The 19,467-nt window shown below is 53.8% G+C and overlaps 8 protein-coding genes across 8 annotated transcripts; 4 read left to right on the top strand and 4 right to left on the bottom strand.

Annotated features, from left to right (window-relative positions):
* Window positions 1-222: 222 nt before the first annotated feature.
* On the top strand, window positions 223-414 carry CPAR01_03593 (uncharacterized protein; the record flags this gene model as incomplete). The annotated part of the gene is made up of 1 exon (XM_060487880.1): window positions 223-414. The coding sequence occupies one exon, from the start codon at window positions 223-225 to the stop codon at window positions 412-414; it is 192 nt and encodes a 63-aa protein (XP_060352086.1).
* A 976-nt stretch (window positions 415-1,390) lies between these two features.
* Window positions 1,391-4,076, bottom strand: CPAR01_03592 (MCM2/3/5 family protein; the record flags this gene model as incomplete). The annotated part of the gene is made up of 2 exons (XM_060487879.1): window positions 1,391-1,645; window positions 1,704-4,076. Coding segments are annotated over 2 exons (2,628 nt in total), but the record flags the coding sequence as incomplete, so codon positions are not given.
* A 559-nt stretch (window positions 4,077-4,635) lies between these two features.
* Window positions 4,636-6,353, top strand: CPAR01_03591 (uncharacterized protein; the record flags this gene model as incomplete). Its single annotated transcript, XM_060487878.1, has 3 exons — window positions 4,636-4,763; window positions 4,825-4,879; window positions 4,938-6,353. 3 exons carry the CDS (start codon window positions 4,636-4,638, stop codon window positions 6,351-6,353), a joined length of 1,599 nt encoding a protein of 532 aa, XP_060352084.1.
* Window positions 6,354-7,824: 1,471 nt separating this feature from the next.
* CPAR01_03590 (amino acid permease) lies at window positions 7,825-9,587 on the top strand (the record flags this gene model as incomplete). Its single annotated transcript, XM_060487877.1, has 3 exons — window positions 7,825-8,110; window positions 8,203-8,542; window positions 8,600-9,587. The coding sequence occupies 3 exons, from the start codon at window positions 7,825-7,827 to the stop codon at window positions 9,585-9,587; spliced, it is 1,614 nt and encodes a 537-aa protein (XP_060352083.1).
* Window positions 9,588-9,987: 400 nt separating this feature from the next.
* CPAR01_03589 (uncharacterized protein) lies at window positions 9,988-11,304 on the bottom strand (the record flags this gene model as incomplete). The annotated part of the gene is made up of 2 exons (XM_060487876.1): window positions 9,988-10,655; window positions 10,746-11,304. The coding sequence occupies 2 exons, from the start codon at window positions 11,302-11,304 to the stop codon at window positions 9,988-9,990; spliced, it is 1,227 nt and encodes a 408-aa protein (XP_060352082.1).
* Window positions 11,305-11,954: 650 nt separating this feature from the next.
* On the bottom strand, window positions 11,955-13,199 carry CPAR01_03588 (uncharacterized protein; the record flags this gene model as incomplete). The annotated part of the gene is made up of 1 exon (XM_060487875.1): window positions 11,955-13,199. The coding sequence occupies one exon, from the start codon at window positions 13,197-13,199 to the stop codon at window positions 11,955-11,957; it is 1,245 nt and encodes a 414-aa protein (XP_060352081.1).
* Window positions 13,200-13,229: 30 nt separating this feature from the next.
* On the bottom strand, window positions 13,230-13,882 carry CPAR01_03587 (uncharacterized protein; the record flags this gene model as incomplete). Its single annotated transcript, XM_060487874.1, has 3 exons — window positions 13,230-13,258; window positions 13,309-13,398; window positions 13,618-13,882. Coding segments are annotated over 3 exons (384 nt in total), but the record flags the coding sequence as incomplete, so codon positions are not given.
* Window positions 13,883-16,486: 2,604 nt separating this feature from the next.
* CPAR01_03586 (glycosyl hydrolase family 31) lies at window positions 16,487-19,382 on the top strand (the record flags this gene model as incomplete). Its single annotated transcript, XM_060487873.1, has 3 exons — window positions 16,487-16,718; window positions 16,795-17,530; window positions 17,585-19,382. 3 exons carry the CDS (start codon window positions 16,487-16,489, stop codon window positions 19,380-19,382), a joined length of 2,766 nt encoding a protein of 921 aa, XP_060352079.1.
* Window positions 19,383-19,467: the final 85 nt, after the last annotated feature.

Raw genomic sequence — 19,467 nt, 5'->3', positions numbered from 1 at the left:
GTACAGGGAGACCGAAATTGGCACGCAAAAATAGGAATAGACTGGTGCGTATGAGACCTTTTGGTGTCTGTAAGACGGAAGGCGAAAACAGGGAGAGATATGAGGAAGCAGTTGAAACTTGAAACGAAATGTATTAAGTAGAAAGGGGGGAAGAGGCTCTCTGAACTTGGTTCCTCATGGGATTAAACCAACCTCAGCTTGCGGCCTCGGTAGGAAAGCCGAATGCCTTCGGGAAGGCAGAAGACTTCTTCATATGTGAGAGCCTCGACTGCCAATTTCTATCCACCCCCCCTTCTCCCCCCGGCGCACTACGCCTGTCGTGTCGAAGATCACTGCTTCAGACTCGCAGGGAATCAAGGTAGGAGATGCAAGAAGCCGGCGCGGATCTCCGGAGACGTGAACCTCTATGATTGAGGTTATTCTCGCTCTCATCTAACATCACAAAGCTCGGTTAGGGGTTGTTTGCTGAGCAAAAAAGAAGGCTAGCTTTCTCAAGCAACGGTGCATGAGCTGACGGAGAGAAGGGTGGTTGGAAAGGACCACAAGCGGAAGAAGCGAGGGTCACCGCCGCCCAAACCTGCATAATGTCCGGGAGGTGGTATTAGTCTGGATCGCGGCGCGGATGAGGCCAACAATGGAAAAACTGTTGGTCAGGTCGCCCAGGGCGGCCGCATCCCGGAGTCAAGGCTTGGCTCTGTTGGTTGGAGTCGTGGAACCTTGTCAGACTCTTCTTTTTCAGACGAGGCCGATGCAAGGGAGACGAACATGACGCACGTGGTTCGTGTGTAACAAAGTGTCTAGAGAACATGCCCCCCACATTCATCCAGCTTGCGCTCATCAAACGGGTTTGAGCCCATGTAGCGTACGATGCAGGAGAAGCTCGATGAAGGGTGATAGAGCGAGGCTGTGTGGGTGGCTGCAGGTTGCCGTTCGTGATCCAACTTCCGAGTTGTGCACCACACGTTCTCGTCACCTGCATGATGCCGCATACTCCTTCATGTTGTTTCTAATTTGGGCCATCCCACCGCGGCGGAATCGTCCTATTCAAGCTGATTCACCCACCACTCGCTGTGGTGTACCTTGCGATCGAGGCTCTTAGTGTAGTCCTCTTGTCACCGCTTCAAGATGGCTACCAGACTATACGGAGTAGGCGATCAACGATTTGCTGCAAATCTTCTCAACTCATTTTGTATTTTCATTACTCCGTGACCCTGGAAGAAAGAAGCCACTGCTTACAATATCCTGATATCATCTATCAAATACCCTCCCCAGGATACATGCGCTTCGCCTCTGCGCCGATTGCTGCCAGCCTGCCTTGCCAGTACACGTAAAGGTCCGCCCATAGTGATTAAATGCACAACATCATAACTCTCGAAATAGAATCAACAACTTAGGCTCGGGCTGCACCCGCTCGTCTCGTCGCCTGGCTTCCGGCGCCAGCCCTCCTTTGGGAACCCGGCTTGTTCAATGTGTACTTGGCGAAGGCGCGTGCCAATGCCTTCTTGCAGCTGACCTTCTGGCTTCCAACGAAACTTTCGACAGTTACGGCAATGGCTCTGTCAATATCTTCCGCTTTACAGTACTCCGACAGTCTCATCTTTGCGAAGGCCTCGCTGATACGGATAATGGCTTCGAGATGACGCACCTGCAATGACATTAGTTGACTTGTTGTTGTTTCGGGTCATCATTTGGAAAGAACTTACCGTGATAGGATACGCGCCAGTTGCCAGGGATTCTCTTCTCATATCGGCGAACAGACGCGCGACCTTGTCTTCGTCCATGTTGTACAGCTTGGGACTCACGCGATCGCGCGCATATAGAATGTACTTGCGGAGAAGTTCCTGAGGGATCTCACTCTCCTTCTTCTGTGATTCTGCTTGCGTTTCCTGGTTCTCTGACTCGTGCTCAACATCCATCGAATCCTCACCGGGCTGTGATGTCGACGGATGACTGCGGCTGTGAGAGCCAACGATGAACCGCGCAAGACGCTCATCCTCTTCAGGCTCAACGGTATCCCGGACGACGCAAAGGATGTCGAAACGAGACAAGATGGGCTCCGTAAGTTCCACGTTGGCGGAGAAGGGAATCGTTGAGTTGTACCGCCCACCAATAGGGTTGGCTGCAGCAATGATACCGCAGCGCGCCTGAAGAGTCGTGACGATACCGGCCTTGGATATGGAAATCGTCTGTTGCTCCATGGCTTCGTGGATGGACGTCCTGTCCTGGTCGTTCATCTTGTCGAATTCGTCAATCAGGCAGGTGCCCTTGTCGGCAAGCACCAAAGCGCCGCCTTCGAGAGTCCACTCGCTCGTCAAAGGATCTCTCCGAACACTGGCTGTCAAACCGACTGCACTAGCTCCCTGTCCCGTTGCGAAAACGGCTCGATGGGCCGTCTTTTCCACATACTTGAGAACTTGGGACTTCGCCGTACCGGGATCACCCAGCAACAGAACGTTAATGTCTCCACGGACCTGGTGAGAGCCTCGTCCTACTTTAGCAACGCCTCCAAATAAGGACAGCGCCACAGCAGTCTTGATATCATTATGGCCATAGATGCTCGGCGCCATGGAGTTGATGATCTTCTCGATAATGCCGGGTTCGCGAGACAATTTGCGAATCTCGTTCTCATCTTCCTCCGTCATGCGGAAGCCTGCCAGCTGGTCGTGGGACTTGACAACATTGTTTGCTTCAAGGATAGTGGCGAAAACAGGGAATCCGTTCCTGTTGTTCAACTGAGCGTCGTAGTTGTTTCTGTATACGCCGGTCACTTCGATCTCTTCACCAGGCTTGGCCTTGTCGATGAGATCCCAGAGAAGGATGACATCTCGGTGGCGAGGCAAACGACCAGCGGGGACAGTGCCGGGCGACTCCTGAAGGGTAAGCTTCTGGTAGTTGCGGTAGACCGTCTTCTCGGAGTTCAGGGTAAACGGGCCTCGGGACTGGCAGGCTTGGCAGTACGAGACTTTGACCTCGGTGTTGGCTTCTTGCTGGAATGGGCCGAGTGTGACCCCGCACTTGGTGCAGTCAAATTTGACATACTTGAGCTGAGGGAAGACGCCAGTTCTCTTGGTGACGACTCCACTGACACGCACCAAACAGTTCAGGTGAGACTGACGAAGCTGTCTCAGGGTATAGTGAACGGGAAGGTCGAAAATGCGGACGTGGATCTCAGAGTGAATACGCTCGTAATCGGGGTAGTGAAGGAGCACAACGTCCATGGCAACCTCATCAAAGAGCTTAAGCATCTCGGAGGGTGCGTTGGCCAAGAAGTAGGCAAGAATTGCTTTGGATGTTGAGAGTTCTTCGTAAGAGACTTCGAGAGACTCGGCGTTGATCTCACCAAGGGTACGAATGCGGTTTCCGTAAACAGAGGAGCCGTGGTCGTCGGTGTACTCCGTCAAGAAAGCTTTGAACTCTCTCTTGATGGTGCGTTGCACAAAAGGTTGGGACACCCATTCCGTCAGACTAGCTGCCTTGACATCCTGTAGGGCCTCGAGGGAAAGCTCTTCGTCCATAATGTCCGCATCCATGTCTTCATCGGGGTCCTCATCGTAGCGATGGCGCCTGCGTCGAGGTTGGGCCGAGAGGTCAATATCGCCTTCGTCGTCTTCCCCAGGCAGGAAAGCAGCAGGCACTCGTTGGCGTCGAGCGACTTCTCGGTCTCTGCGGTTGAGCGTGGCCTCGAGCCGTCGTCTGGCAGCTAGGTCCATGTCTCCATATTCGCCTTCGTCGTCGATGTCGATACCTTCATATCCATCATCGTCCCTAGCTCTGTAGTCTACTTCGAACCCCTCTCGGAAAAGATCAACTTCATCTTCGGCCATTTCATCAAGCTCGTCCAAGTCATCCTGAATTTCCGCCTCGTCCTCGATGTCCTCGTCGTCGTCCCCACCATGCGCCATGAAAGGAGCAGGAGGCGATGATGGCATAGGGCTCGAAGCTGGGCCGATCGATGATCCATCGTCGCCATTTGTGCGACCACGCTTGCGACTCGATTGTGTGGCCAGTCCTCTGTTGGCAGAGCTGGGGTTGCTTCGGAGGGGAGAACTGTACAGGCGGTTAGCGATTAAGTCTTTTCCTGGTGCACCACAGTGGAGCAACTCGTGCCTGAGCCAACTGGGGCGATATCGCGAGCCTTACCTCATGATGGCGATGTGTCAAGAAGGCTTTGTGAATTGGATCGACTATCCTTCTAGACTGCGAAAGCTTGCGACAGAATCGACAGAAGCGGTTGTGAAGAAGAGGGGGGAATGCAGAAACGGGGAGAACTGGGAGTGGGATGAAATTACTAGAGGGCCCCATCCACGTCGCCAGGGGGAATCGCGTCAGGGGTCAGCGCGTAAAGTGGCACTTTGCCTAAAACAGACGACGCGTAAATGGGCAATTGTAGACAGCTGAGAGGAAAGTGCAGGGTACGTATCTGACGTACCAGCTTCCCCAAACGCGACTTCTCGATGGTACTGGACCCAGAACACTTACCTCAATGTTCAGGTCTGCTTTCATACTTATCTTACGCTGCCTCAATCAATCACTCTATCGCATTCGACGCCCATTTCCTCTACCATTCTTCAACGATCACCTCAAGCCCCTCGAATTAATTCAATCATCTGAAATTGGAATTGCGCACCTTTAACAATGTCAATGGACCCCCCTCCGCCACCAGCTTCGGCCGGCGACACCGATGCCCCAGTTGTCGCGCCGAAGACTACACGCAGCGAAAGTTTCTCGTCACAGAAATCCACCGACTCTCAAACTGCTGCTGAGTAAACTATCCCTTAGTATTCGCCAGTGTTGAGCTTGGACTGACCGCTGTCTTTCGCACAGATTCATAAGGGACCAGATGCAATTGGAAGCCGACGCGCGCGAGGCTCTTCCCTATGTTCGTCTTCTCGCATCTCCCTCCTATCTACAAGATCAGCTATCCTGACTTTTCACAGAGCATCGAAAGCTGCACCAATATTCTCGGATCCCTTCGCCAGAGTGTCTTCGCCTGCCTGACCTGCAATCCTCCCCCCGCCGAACCGAAGGACCCTTATGATGGTGCAGGAGTCTGCTATGCTTGCTCTATCCAGTGCCACGGCGAACACACTCTTGTCGAGATATTCACCAAGAGAAACTTCACATGCGACTGCGGTACCAAGAGATATCCGCCCACCGCTCCCTGCAGTCTGCGCTTCAACGCTACTACTAATACCAAGGGCGGCGTGCATTCGGAGGAGCCGGATGCGAACAACAAGTACAACCAGAATTTTAGAAATAGATTCTGTGCGTGCGAGTGTGATTATGACCCCTTCCAGCAGAAAGGCACCATGTTCCAGTGTTTGGGACTGGGTACGTCCGAGACAGGCGGCTGCGGCGAAGACTGGTACCACCCTGGCTGCTTGGTTGGAATGGGGCCCAACTGGTTTGAGAGCATGAAGAAGGAGAAGCCCTCAACTGTTAAGGAACCCACAGAGGCCACAGCTATGCCCACAATCTCGGAAGATTCGGAAGCGCGCCCTGGGGACGAAGCAACGGCCGCCAAGAAAGAGGATGGTGATGAGGATGTGGAGGATGAGGACGAAGACCCACCGATGCCACCCGGCTTTCCAGGCGAGGACGACTTTGAAGCATTCCTATGCTATAAGTGCGTTAATGCCAACCCGTGGATCAAAAAGTATGCGGGCGCCAAGGGATTTCTACCAGCAGTCTTCTCGACTCAGAAGAACGCACAGGTAATAGGCACGGAGGAGGTGGCCAAGAAACGAAAGGCAGAAGACGACGCCGACGTATCAGAGGCTAAGCGACTGAAAGGTACATCTGGGCCAGCCGAGGGTCAACCCACCAGCAGTGCTCCGGCTGTTAAGCAGGAGACTCAGGAGGCTTCGTCTGTTACATGTCGGTGGGCTTTACTTCCATCTCCACCGGCCGGAGAGTTCTCGCTCTTTATGACAGAAGACTTCCGCAACAACATATGTCGATGTTCGTCATGCTACCCTAATTTAGACCCGCACCCACAGCTTCTGGAAGAGGAAGAAACGTACGAGCCGCCAATGTCTGATGGCGGGAACTCGGAGCACGGAGGCTCCACAAATGGCAGCGGCAGCCTCCTGGAGCGCGGAGAGAGTGCCTTGCGCAATGTAGACCGTGTTCGTGCCATCGAAGGTGTCATGGCGTACAACCATCTGAAAGACCAGTTGAAGCCGTTCTTCCAGCAATTTGCAGAGAGCGGCAAAGCAATTGGCGCAGAGGACATCAAGTCTTATTTTGCCAAGCTCAGAGGCGACGACCAGGCCATCAAGGACGCGGGAGGTTCAGCCAATGGGTCAAAGGACGATAAGGACGATTCGCGTCGGGAGCAAAGTGGCTACTGATCTACTTGAGTATTCTGGTTTCTCTTCTACTTAAGGTTCTGCTTGTATGATAGCGTGTATGCCGGTTTCGATTGGATGTCGACCAGCAAGTGGTTTGCCACAAGGATATGGCTCATGAGGATATATGGCCTTCTTCAAACGATGTTGCCTGGTTTGAGCCCACAACTCCGAATAGTAACTACATTTCTCCGGCAGACAGCGTGCCGTGTGAGGCTCATCTCGCGCCTCCTTGAGGAGTAAGTGATATTTGAACCTCATCTGGCGAGTTCAATGCTTCTGCATTCCCGGCCAAGGACAAGAATGAGTGGTAGTGATGTACCTTAGACATAAGACGTGCCCAACGCGGTACCAGCCCTCCAGGTTGCGAGGCTACGAGTAAGACGCCAGCAACCACTCATGTTCTGTGGCGCAACGATCGTATGCGGACAAGCTTCAGGCCTAACTAAATGTCAAAATCACACAGCTGCACGTAAGAAAGCATGTTCCCGTCGCGGGACAACGAGCATGAGGGCTTGTTCGAGACAAGCCCCCGTACAGCACGTCGTGACTAGTCAGAGCAAATGTGTAACAGCCATGATGGCATGTAAGGCTGGTCTGAGTTTCACATCGGGGAACACAATGTTGACGTGATTCTTCTTCCAAATAGCATCGTCGATATTTCTTCTGAAAAAGCAGGGGAATTTAAGATGGATTGATCCCGTTGATGAAGCCAAAACTTATGGATCAATTTCAAAACTTCTGTGCTTGCTCCCCAAGAAGTGACAACTCACGAAATACTACTGCGCATATTTGACTTTCTGGACCACAAACCATTCCTGACTCACTTCTCGGCTTCACCTGGTGGAGTCCCGTAAATCATTGCCATGCTACATGCGTGGCGCCAGAATCATTGCCGGCCAGGCTGGCGTGAGGACCTTGGTCGGCACATCTCGATATGGAGCTGACCTAGCGACTCAGGGCTCTTAGGACTGCGAAGAGAATTGTCCTTTGGCGCTTTTATGGTCTTATGCTCGAGGCATTTCGTTGTTGACGAACGAGTGCTTCCCCCGTAATGGTTGAATGTGTGATATTTAGTAGAGAATAAGAAGATAGCTGGCAGAGATGAGCACAATGTCTGCAGACCGCGAGACAGCCCCGGCCAGGAGCAACTGCCACTCGCGTGGCCGTAGAGGCCCGGAACGCCCTTTCCAAACCTTGTGCAGGCTCGGCCGTCCGGGATATCTGCCCTCTCTTATCTTTACATGAGCCGTTCAAAGTCATGTGCCGTGGTATTGTCGTCCCGCCCCTGCTCAATTCTATCGGGATGCCCGCCCTTCGAAGCTGCTACGTTTCCTTTATATAGACCGAGTTCCGTTCTCTGCTTCCATCACGGCTTCCATCATGCTGTCACCTCTTTCCCCAACATTCGCTCCCTAATCTTGCCATCTTCACCCTCATTCTTTATATCTATCTCCCTTGCAAATTTTCCATGATGGCTCCTAACAAAGAGGCAACGATGTTGGAGATGAGGGCCACGAGGTCATCAAGCGACCAAGGCATGTCCGATCCCATCGACGCCGCCGAAGGCGCTAAGCTCGAGCGAAACATCTCCATACGGCATATGGTATTCATGGCTTTGGGTGGCTCCATTGGTGCCGGCCTCTTCGTCGGTTCTGGTGCTGCTCTCGGCTCTGGCGGACCCCTGTCTCTCGTCCTCAACTTCGCTCTCGTCGGCTTCGGCGTAACATGTACCATGGGCTGCCTGGGTGAACTGGCCGGTAAGTGTTCTTCCGCATCTCTGTCCCAAACTCCCCCCTCGTATCGATATGTCAGACCGCAATAGCAGTGCACAACTAATATATTATTGCAGCCGCGTATCCTGTAGCAGGCGCCTTTTACGAGTATTCGAGACGCATGATATCAGAACCCTGGGGATTCGCAATGGGCTGGAACTTCGTGTTTAACTGGCTCATTGTCTTTCCTTTCGAGCTCACGGTGATCGCAGCTCAAATCAAGTACTGGGCCCCAGACTTACAACCGGCCTTTGTGATAACGCCAATACTGATCGTTCTGACCGCGACCTCGTTCCTCGGCTCCAAGTGGTTCGGCGAAATTGAACATGCCCTCGGCATCGGCAAGGCCCTCGCTATCACCGTCTTCATCTTTGTTGCGATCTTCATTATCACTGGCGCCGTTCCATCAGATCCACGGTACTTATCTTCTGCTTGAATCGCACTTTGTCATAAAGCAATCTGACCGTTCGTTAGACACGGAACAGGAGCTAAGTTCTGGCATGACCCCGGTGCGGTGAAGAATGGCATATCGGGCTTTTTCCTCGTATTCCGAACCGCCGGCATGTCCTACGGTGGCACGGAGCTCCTGGGCCTGACGGCGGCTGAGTGCAAGAATCCCCAGAAAGCCCTACCTTTGGCGACCAAGATCGTATTTGGCCGCATCTTCTTCTTCTATATCATATCGCTCCTCTTGCTCGGTTTCGTCGTCCCGTCCGATGACCCTGGCTTGGCCTCAACCGGCCACGGTGCCAAGTATAGCCCTTTCACACTCGCAGCACAACTCGCCAACATCCAGCATCTCCCGAGCTTCTTCAACGCCCTTATCGTTTTGGCAATCATTTCAATGGCCAACACCAGCATCTTCGCTGCCAGCCGAGCCTTCCAAGCTATCTGCGAAAGGGGCATGGGCCCTCGGTGGGGAGCCACCGTGAAATGGGGCGTGCCTGTATATGCCTTCGCCATCACGTCCGTTTTTGGCCTCCTTGCCTTTATCAACCTGGCGCCCGGCGGCGGCGCCATCTTTGACTGGCTATTGAGCCTTTCGGGAGCTAGCAACTACTACACGTGGGCGTCCATCTGCGTCAGTCATATTCGTTTCCGCAAGGCATGGGCTGCGCAAGGAAATGATACCAGTCAGCTTCTCTGGAGGAGCCCCTTTGGCGTCTGGGGAGGCTGGGTTGGACTCGCCATTTGCTTTATAGGGCTCGCTGCAAATGTCCTGACGGCAATTTGGCCCATCGGTGGTCATGATGCGCAGGCCGTCATCCGCGACAACATTGGAACGATTATCCCGATTGTGTTGTATATCGGCTATCGGGTTTGGCAGTCGATAATCATGAAGGTGAAGCAGCCTATACTCGTCCCATTGGATGACATGGATGTGCAGACGGGTATCCGTCTGCTTGAGGATGTTCCCATCTCGGACGACGGGGGAGTCACTTTAGTCCGTGGTGAAAAGTGATTTATGCCGTTGATGTACAGCGATACCGCTGAGTTGACTAACTGTGGCGGTCAGGGCTTCGCGCGGCGAGAACAGGTCGGGGTTGGGTGCCTTTTGCTTTCCTTAGTAATTGAGTAGCAACAGTAACAGTAGTAACAGTACACAACGAACAGTCTCAGTAGGAGTTTCGTTTCATTTCAACAAACCATTCATTAATGTATTCGTGAAAAGAGACCAAGGCTAAGGTGCTTGGCCAGTATCACAAGAGGTATAATGCGATCGCCCATTTGCTTTGCAAGCGATTCTCCTTTCCAGCAACCCCCAACGCCAGCAAGCTTTTTTACCCAGAATGCTCCTTACGCCACCACAATCCCGATGGCATGCTTCATAAAACAGGTACTAAATGCATTGTGTACTGCCTTCACTGGCCAGAGGAGCCAGTGCTCGAATTCGCACTCGAGGGTCTTGGTGGCGGAACGGGCATACCCATGGGGATTCCTAGATCTCTCTGCATCGGGACGCCACCCATCATGCTGGATTCCGGCGACTGCGGACGCGAGTACTCGTCTCCCATTTGCTGGCTCCCAGAAAGCTGTTCTTGAGCGGCTCTCTTCTCCAGCTCCTTCAACCGCTCCTTCTCCGCCGGGTCGATGAGGTCGTCGTCGTCGCTCCAGCAAGGGTCCTCGTCGCTGACCTCGGGCATGGCCATGCGCTTCCAGAACCGAAGTTCCTGGCGCGCGGCCACGTCCTCCACGCGCCGATCCCACCGCGTCTCGTCCTCGTCGTACTTGCGGCGGAAGTTGCGGAGCACCTCGTTCGCCTTACCCGCGCGTTCCTGCATTTCCCAGATCTGTTCTCGGAGTCTGCTATTCTCGGCGCGGGCTTCGGCGAGCTGGGATCGGTACGAGCGGTGCCATGCGGCGACATCGGTGACGTGCTTTGCCTTGTACTCGTGGAATTGCTTCAGCATTGCGGCGAAGACTGTCGCGTACTGGCTGAGGAGTGTCGCGTTGGCGTCGCGGCTGTATTTGGCCTTTTCAAGGGACTCGGAGAGGATGGAGATGAGGGTGTCGAGATTCTGTTCTTGAGCTGAAGAGAAGGTGCCATGTGTCAGTGACTACGGTAAAAAGCAATTGGGACATGTGCGCGTGGGCGGGTGTGCGAGCAGCAAGGGCGTACCAAGAATGTCGTCTGCAGCGTTGTGGATGAGGTCGTCATTGCCCATTCCCTGCGTCCTCGCGCGACTGCGCACCCTTCCAAGACCAGAGACAATATCCTCGGTGACGCGACGGTTCTCCGTAAGCTGCCTACTCAGCTCCTCGACCATGCCATAGATGTAGTTGAGCTCGGCCTGCTGACCGGCAGGGGTGGGCACGCCGCCCATGCCGTTGGGCACATTGCCGCCGTTCATTCCGTTCATGAGGACGAACTGCTGGTACTGCGCGTGGGCAAGGGCTTGCTGGGCGGCCGAGAGGGATTGCGCGTTGGCGGACGGCGCAGGCGAAGGAAGTTGCGGCGGCGGGAGGGAATGTTGTAGCTGTAGCTGTTGTTGTTGCTGCTGCTGGAGCTGCTGCTGCCGCTGCTGTTGAGTCTGATGCTGGTGTTGCTGTTGCTGCAGCTGGAGCTGGCGGGAAGAGAATTGGACCTGTTGCTGCTGGGACTGCTGTTGCGGCTCGTTGTTGGAGCTGAGGATGGGGTTGAAGGCGAAGTCGTTGGAGGTTGAGGCAGGAAAGTTCATGGCCCTTGCTGTTTCTGCCCGCTTTCGAGTGGGAGGGGTGTGGGTTGGGTTGCACAACTGGCGGGCAGCTGTCGTGAGTGAGATGGTTGCTCTGCTCCCGTGCTCGCTTCGCTTCTCTGTTTTACCCGGAGGTGAACCGGGGGGACGGGGTGACAGCGCCGGCACCGCTGCTGCCACAAAAGAAGAAAAAGGCAACCTTGATTGACAAGACGCTTCTGAGGGGTGGAGCTTATCTGGCGCGCGTGTGTCTAGGTGCGGGTGCGACGGGTCTCCTTCGTGGGATGTATCTGCTCTCCGTACCGTTTTGGGTTTGGAGTGGTAGGAGAGGGTGGAAGGGGCAGAAGGGGGTGTGAATGCTGCGAGACGCCCATGGTGGATGAGATATTGACTTAAGCGGATCAAGTTTGCAAGTGAACTGAGGATTGAGCTGCTAACGTAAGCGATACTATCTTGGGTGGGTTATGCACAAAACGGCTACCAGCCAACTAACGACCAACGACGGGCCCTCGGTCTTTCCTCCTATCCAGTTCTTCCTTCCTTCTCTGGATAGAACCTTAAGGAACACGATGCCCAAGTGGAAATTAAAACAAGAGCAATCAGAATGAGACCAATTGAGACCACTTTTCCTCTCAGACCATTCGGTACCCAGACTAATCCTCGTCAATGTCCATGTGGCTGTTGAGGATAGAGGCCTTGGGCGTGAGCTCGTCACCCTCGCCATCCTCATTGACCGCATCGTCAGCCTTCTCGCCGTTTGCAAGAGCGTAATTGGCCATGATCTCTTTCATGTTCGCAGTGTCTTGTCCAGCGAGTGTAAGAGTCTTCTCAAAGTGATCGCGGCTTCGCTTACGATGGGCCTTGGTCGGGGTGGTTGGGACACCAGCGTTAATGGGCTCGTAGTACGCAGGCTCGAGGCCAAGGGGTCGAGGGCCAGCAGGCTGGATCGAGGGACGCTCAAGCGAGGCAGACTTCGAGGCCGACGCGATACGGACGCGGTTCTTCTGACGACGAGTGGACGGCGAGTTATCCTCAACGTCGGTGTCGGCGAACATGACTGTGGGAGCTGTCTTGACGCTGCGAGGGCGACTAGGAGGCGGGCGGCCGTGGCCCTCCTCGTCGTAGCGGAAGCCAGGAGGCGGGGTAGAGGAGCCGCACTCGACGTCGTGCTTGCCGATGGCCGTAGCAGAGTCGGCCTCGGGTCTAGCATCACTCTTCATATTCTTGCCGAGGCCAAGGTAGTGCTTGGGGCTGGGATTGAAATCAAGGACCTTGGCAATACCGGGGCCGGACTTCTTCGCACCAGTGCCCTTTCCATCATGGGCTCCGTCAGAGATACGGGGAGCCTTGGCCGTACGCGGAGTCTTCACAGCATGATGGGCCGGCTTGGTCGGGGTCGCAGCCGGGTCATGAGAGCTGTCCGAGGGCTCCATGTCGTAAGCGCCATCCAAACCTTGGACTGACTTCATGATGGGCTTGTCATCAGTGCCCTGGGCAACCTTCTTGCTGGCACGATAACGGTCGTGCTCGCGAGCCAAGCGGGCAGGCAGAGGCTCCTGGTACTCGCGAATGGGTTGGACTTCAGCCTCGTCCTCAGGATAGTCAGACAGGTCCTCTTCGGTATCCTCAGGCGACTCGGTGAGTTCGCCTTCGTCATCGGCGCTCTCTGGGTGGCCAAAGAGGTCCTCTTCAGTGTCTTTGGGCAACTCATCAAGCTCGTCCGACGGAGATCCAAAGCCAAAGAGGTCCTCCTCTTCTTCATCACTGGGCAACTCGCCGAGCTCAGAGTCAGAATCAGGGTCACCGAAGGGATCCTGGGGCATAGGGTCAGTCGCAGGTGAATGAGTGCGGCGGACATCGCCAAGGCCCTCGTTCTCATCAGTGCCACGAGATGCCATTTTGCCCTGTATTCTTTGGGGAACCCGTAGTCAAATTTGACTTAGAGGATGGGCTCTAGCTAAATAACTGTTAGCTGAAGGTAAATGGGTAAGTCGAACTGAAACTTACCGGCTAGAGTGTCGGCTTGATCGATCTTCAGAGTCGGGAAGCTCGGTAAGTCGATGGTGGACACAGACGAGGGAGGGCTAGAAGAATATCCTTCGATGAAAGCGAAGCAACTTGATGGGACTTCGGTCGAGAGAAAAAAAGAAAAGCTCAATCCTCAAGCAAAGCGTTGCTGAGAATCGCGTTCGACACCAGGATAGAGAGGCAAGGAAGGGGAAAAAGAAAGATAACTGCTGGTAGGTAATGATACCTAGCTAGACGCGAAAGAAGCCGTTCGCTCGAGGTAAATCAAGGTCTGATGAGCTCGCGTACTGGCACAAATAGTCGAAAAGACTCGAGCAATCGCCAGTAGAAGTTCTGCTGCTCGGGAATGTATCGTCAGAATGGCAAAGACTTGTTGACGGAGATAGATGTATCTCAAACTTACTCGAAGGATGGATTTCCCTTGACGACAGAGGTTGATGATGTTTTGACCCAGCTTCTTTGAGGTGAGGAAGAAGGGAAAGAGAGGTTTGGGTATGCTTGAGCAAGATTTGTTGTTGTTTACCTTTGTGGAAGCTGGTGCCCTCGTCGTGGGGCCTAGTCAGATATGCCCCGGGGGAACTTCATTCTGTTTATCTTTATGGAGACGGGTGCTCCTTTCTTAGGGTCCATTTGAAGGGGATTGGACTCGCTGCGGGAGCATCTGTTATTGTTCATTTTGATAGAGGCGGGGTGCCCTCATCTTTGGGCCTAGTTGTGTATTCTCCGGGAAGAGTTATTACAGTCTGTCATTATGGAGGCGGGTGCTCTCGCCATGAAGCTCAGCGTGAGATACTTAGGCATGCCCCAGGGGAATTTAGCGTCGTTCATGATTGTGGAAGCTGGTCGTCTCTTTATGGAGCTTAATTGCAATGGGAATTCAGGAGGCATATATCGATTCAAGTTCCTTTGCTGCCTTGAAGGACCATATCACCAGAGTATTTGAACACCAAGATAGCATCGGGGCGTCAAGACTGGCTCTCGAACAGTTGCCTGTCGTGATTCGGGACCACACGGCATGAGTATAGTGGTCTGTAGACCACCTCAGCCACCATGTATGAGATGGTCTTGAGAATCTGTAATACTAATGAGTTGTCATGTCCGACGAAGTCGAAGAATTCTATCCAAGCATGTGGCCGAAGGAAACCCGAGTCCCTCGCAGGTTATTACATCACTGGGATATTTCATGCCTTCTTAAAGGCACATAGAAGCACTGCCAGTCTTGGGGGGAGGTAGCTTTGTAAGAAAGTGATGGTGGCTTTATTGGGAAGAGATAAGAGAAGCTTCGGTACTGCGTATGGCATCTCAAGCTGGTTTTCACATCAAACAGAAGATTCTTTGAGAGGTTCAATGAATGATTATTAGCGAGATGCCAAGTAAGCGTAGAGATCAATGGTGCAATATGAAACCATCGTCTACCAAGGCCGACAAAAGGCTAGAGTTTACAGTTTCCGGTTCACTGTTATGGACAGGCAGAAGAGGGTACTTTACGGGACTCTTGAGACTACAGGGTAGCTCAAACACCTTTTAAGGGCGTGGCACTCCTTACTTTTGTAACATGAAAAAGGCATTAATGAAGAACCAGGTTCCCCAACAAGCGTTAATTTCTACGACTCGCGACTTCTTTTGACCAGTCTCATCAGGCAGCTGGCAATCCTTAGTTTCTCATACTACATTATAGAAATTCTCATTTCAAGGCAACCAGGGATGTTTCTGGCAGAAGTAGTCAGAGAAAGATGAGGGAGCCAACTGCTTCCGATAGAGCATGACGAAGTTACCCAATGTTGAGACTAGAGAAAAGTAGTTGAAATTCGCGATGAACATGGATTCTATTAAACCTTGGGTTGCTTCTTCGTCCTAACCCATGGGAGTTACATCCGCTTGGCACATCAGATCCTCCCGACAATATGGCCGAGGCCATGCTCATCTCGGCCGATTGCAATTTTGAGTGCTGTCAACTCTAAGCCTTGGACCTGGAGAGAAGCAAGGTCGAAGCGAGCAGTTGAGGCAACGCCAGACACGACAGGCGGAGAAGAACGGGGAAGAAGTCAAGAAAGAGAGACCTCAGATGGTGAGCTTGCGGAGACTCCGCCGCCGGACCAAGTTTACCGGGGGCTACCGATTATTTAGCGGGTGCGGGGTGATGCGGGGCCTCCAGCTTCCCCGCCATCCGGTCAAGCCACCCATTCGGGCCGTTGGGCACCCCATCCCGCCGGGCTTGTCCTATCCCATGCTAAAAAGCCGGAGGCCACTGCAAGGTAAGGTATCCGTACGGAGTACTGTATGTAGAAACAAACGAAACATGAACAGAAAAGATTGGACCAGTTCTCTCGCTTTCATAGTGTCGTTTCAACGCTCCTCCATCCCTACCTCAGACACCACCAATGACAGCTCATCCATGCAGACAGCTACCCTTGCACCGGGCAAGCAGGAAGCTTTGGTACACTAGCGCCGCTCTAGCATGATGCGTTTTCTCCTCTCGCTCTTGTCCCCCCGCTGCAGTCGGCGCAGATGCACATCATCATTCCCCCCCCCCCCCAAAGTCCCGTAGCTCCCAACTGCAAAGCCGGTAGACTGCGGGGAAGTCGATTCCAAGAACGAGGAATGAACAGCGTGACCTTCACATACCGCATATGTCCTGCATTGTTCTTTTTTGTTCTGCTGTTCATCCAGGTAGACACGGCCTTACCTCGCTCCATTACTCGCTCGCGCCATTCAATCAAATAGACTTCTAGCCGCAAATGAGCGGTCCCGAACCTTGGCGAGCTACGCGCCAGGAGAATACGACATGGACCAGGCACCCCCAGGGACCTCCGGACACTGCAGATGAAAGACTGGATGACGTTCATGCTCTGGCCCTGCACCTATCACGGGCCGTCCGCAAAAGTCGCCTAAAAAACATTTTGCGTGAAAGCCCAATTAGGTAACGGGGACCTAGGAGCTTTCGGGATGAACGGTTGGAGAGCAGGAGACGTCCGTTGCCGCCTTCTAGCGGGGTCGCGTATTCCAACTTACACTCTCAGCCAATGTAACGATGCATAACCAGGTCCTTTGATCTGCAAAGCGACACCAAGTATAAAGTCCGCCACTGGGCCATGTCGTGGACTGTTGTCCAAGCTTCTCTTGCCCTGTTTGCCCATACTCTGCCAAGCTTGTCAACATGGCGAGAAAGCTTTCTGTCCTCGGACTACTCAGCGCAGTAGCTTCAGCTGCTGTGATCCGCAGAGACTATCCTAGCGACGACGCGCTTTCAAAATGCCCGGGCTACAAGGCTTCCAACGTCCAGCTGTCCTCGACTGGATTGACAGCAGACTTGTCGCTGGCCGGTGAAGCATGCAATGCGTACGGAACCGATCTGACAGACTTGACTCTGACTGTCGAATATCAAACTGGTGAGTTCCTCGATTTCTTCATAGCCATCCCGTGTCATTCCTGTGCCTTGTGAACCAATACTCAGACATACTGCAGATACCCGTCTCCACGTCAAGATCCAGGATGCCGCGAACCAGGTGTACCAGATCCCCAACTCTGTGTTTCCCCGCCCCGAGGCCACCAGCTTGACCATCGCAGAATCCAAGCTGCAATTCAACTACACCGAGAACCCCTTTTCCTTCAGCGTGAGCCGTTCCGACACAGGCGAGGTTCTCTTCGACACTTCCGGAGCCAACATCGTCTTTGAAAGCCAGTACCTCCGCCTCCGGACCAAGCTGCCCGAGAACCCTAACCTGTACGGTCTGGGCGAGCATTCGGATCCCTTCCGTCTGAACACGACTGACTACATCCGCACGTTGTGGTCCCAGGATTCGTACGGCATTCCCTCTGGTGCCAATTTGTATGGTAACCACCCCGTCTACTACGAGCACCGCAAGAATGGCACCCACGGAGTCTTCTTCTTGAACTCCAACGGCATGGACGTCTTCATCAACAAGACGGAGGAGTCTGGGCAATATCTTCAGTACAACACCCTCGGCGGAGTCCTCGACTTCTACTTTGTTTCCGGTCCTTCTCCCATCGAGGTGGCCCAGCAATACGCTCAGATTACCGGCCTGCCAGCCATGATGCCATACTGGGGTCTAGGTTTCCACCAATGCCGTTACGGATACCGCGATGTCTTTGACGTTGCTGAGGTTGTCTACAACTACAGTATCGCCGAGATCCCCCTCGAAACTATGTGGACCGACATTGATTACATGGACAGGCGAAGGTAAGCGATAATTAACATGCTATGTACTCCTTCAACTAGACTAACAACCCGCAGAGTATTCTCTCTCGACCCTGAGCGTTACCCCCTGGCCAAGGTCCGCCAGCTTGTCGACAAGCTTCACGAAAATGATCAGCACTATATCGTCATGGTAGACCCTGCAGTGGCCTACGTCGAATCACCCACCCTGCAACGCGGCATTGACGACAACATCTGGCTTCTCCGTAGCAACGGTTCCGTCTGGATCGGCGTCGTCTGGCCTGGTGTTACTGTGTTCCCTGATTTCTTCGCAGAGAACATCACTTCCTTCTGGAACAATGAGTTTGCTCAATTCTTCTCGGCCGATAAGGGAGTCGACATTGATGCCCTTTGGATCGACATGAACGAGCCGTCAAACTTCCCCTGCTACTTCCCCTGCGACGATCCTTACGGTTCCGCTGTTGGGTTCCCTCCCGAGCCACCAGCCGTCCGCGAGAACCCCAGACCTCTCCCCGGCTGGCCTTGCGATTTCCAACCTCCTGGAACCGACTGCGGTAACAACCAGACCAAGCGATCTGATGTCCTCGTTCGAAAGCAGATGTCGCCTAGAATGGTGCCCGCTGGACAGACGTTTGACAATTTGGTGCTCGCCGAGAGACAATCATCCGGTGATCAGAAGGGTCTGCCCGACCGCGATCTTCTCTTCCCCAAGTACGCCATCCACAACAAGGCCGCTTGGGACACTGAGTCGAACGCAGCCCGTGGTGGTATTTCTAACAAGACCGTGAACACGGACGTGATCCACCAAAACGGCCTGGCCATGTACGATACCCATAATCTTTACGGCTCCATGATGTCCTCAGCCTCCCGGGTTGCCATGGAAGCCCGCCGTCCGGGTCTTCGCCCCCTCATCATCACCCGCTCCACATTCGCCGGCGTCGGAAAGCATGTAGGCCACTGGCTCGGCGACAACCTTTCCAACTGGCAACAGTACCGCGTCTCTATCTCCCAGCTGATGCAGTTTGCTGCTGTATATCAGGTGCCTATGGTCGGCTCCGATGCTTGCGGTTTCGGCGACAACACCAACGAACAGCTCTGCGCGCGCTGGGCCGCCCTCGCCGCCTTCTCCTCATTCTACCGCAACCATAACTCCATCGACAGTATTTCGCAGGAGTTTTATCGCTGGGACACGGTGGCTGACAGTGCTCGCAAGGCCATCGCCATCCGCTACCGCCTGCTTGACTACATCTACACTGCCCTGTACCAGCAGACCAAGGACGGCACTCCGCTCATCAACCCGCTCTTCTACCTCTACCCCGAGGACGAGAAGACGTTCGGTCTGGACCTTCAGTACTTCTACGGTGACGCCATTCTCGTCGCGCCCGTGACGGAAGAGAACTCAACTTCAGTTGATGTCTACCTCCCTGACGACGTCTTCTATGACTGGTACACCCACGAGGCTATCCAGGGCACTGGTGCCACAATTTCCCTGACAGACAAGGACTACACCACGATCCCGCTCTTCATCCGCGGCGGCACCGTGCTGCCTCTGCGCGCGAACAGCACCATGACGACGAAGCAGCTGCGCGAGGAGAACTTTGAGCTCTTGATCGCGGCTGGCAGGGATGGCACTGCAAAGGGCCAGCTATATCTCGACGATGGTGTCAGTGAGGAACAGGCAGGTATCACGCTCGTCACCTTTGATTACAAGGACGGCAAGGTTTCCGTGGATGGCGAATTCAAGTACTCGACGCCGCTCAAGGTCTCCAAGGTTACGCTTCTCAGTGGAGGTACTCCTGCGAAGAGACAGGAGACCATCAAGACGGTTGCTGTCGAGTACGCCTTGACTGGACCTTTCGTGATCGAGCTCAACTGAGATGGATGATGGGTCACCTGGATGTAGCGGGGTGTCTTTACTTTTCTTCATATATATATTTATTGTGTGAATATCACTAACTTCA

This window comes from Colletotrichum paranaense (assembly GCF_030867605.1).
Source record: "Colletotrichum paranaense strain IMI 384185 chromosome Unknown Scaffold_3.1, whole genome shotgun sequence".
Classification (NCBI taxonomy): Eukaryota; Fungi; Ascomycota; class Sordariomycetes; order Glomerellales; family Glomerellaceae; genus Colletotrichum; species Colletotrichum paranaense.
The sequence above is the reverse complement of the archived record's forward strand: the minus strand, read 5'-3'. Positions and strand labels throughout refer to the sequence as shown.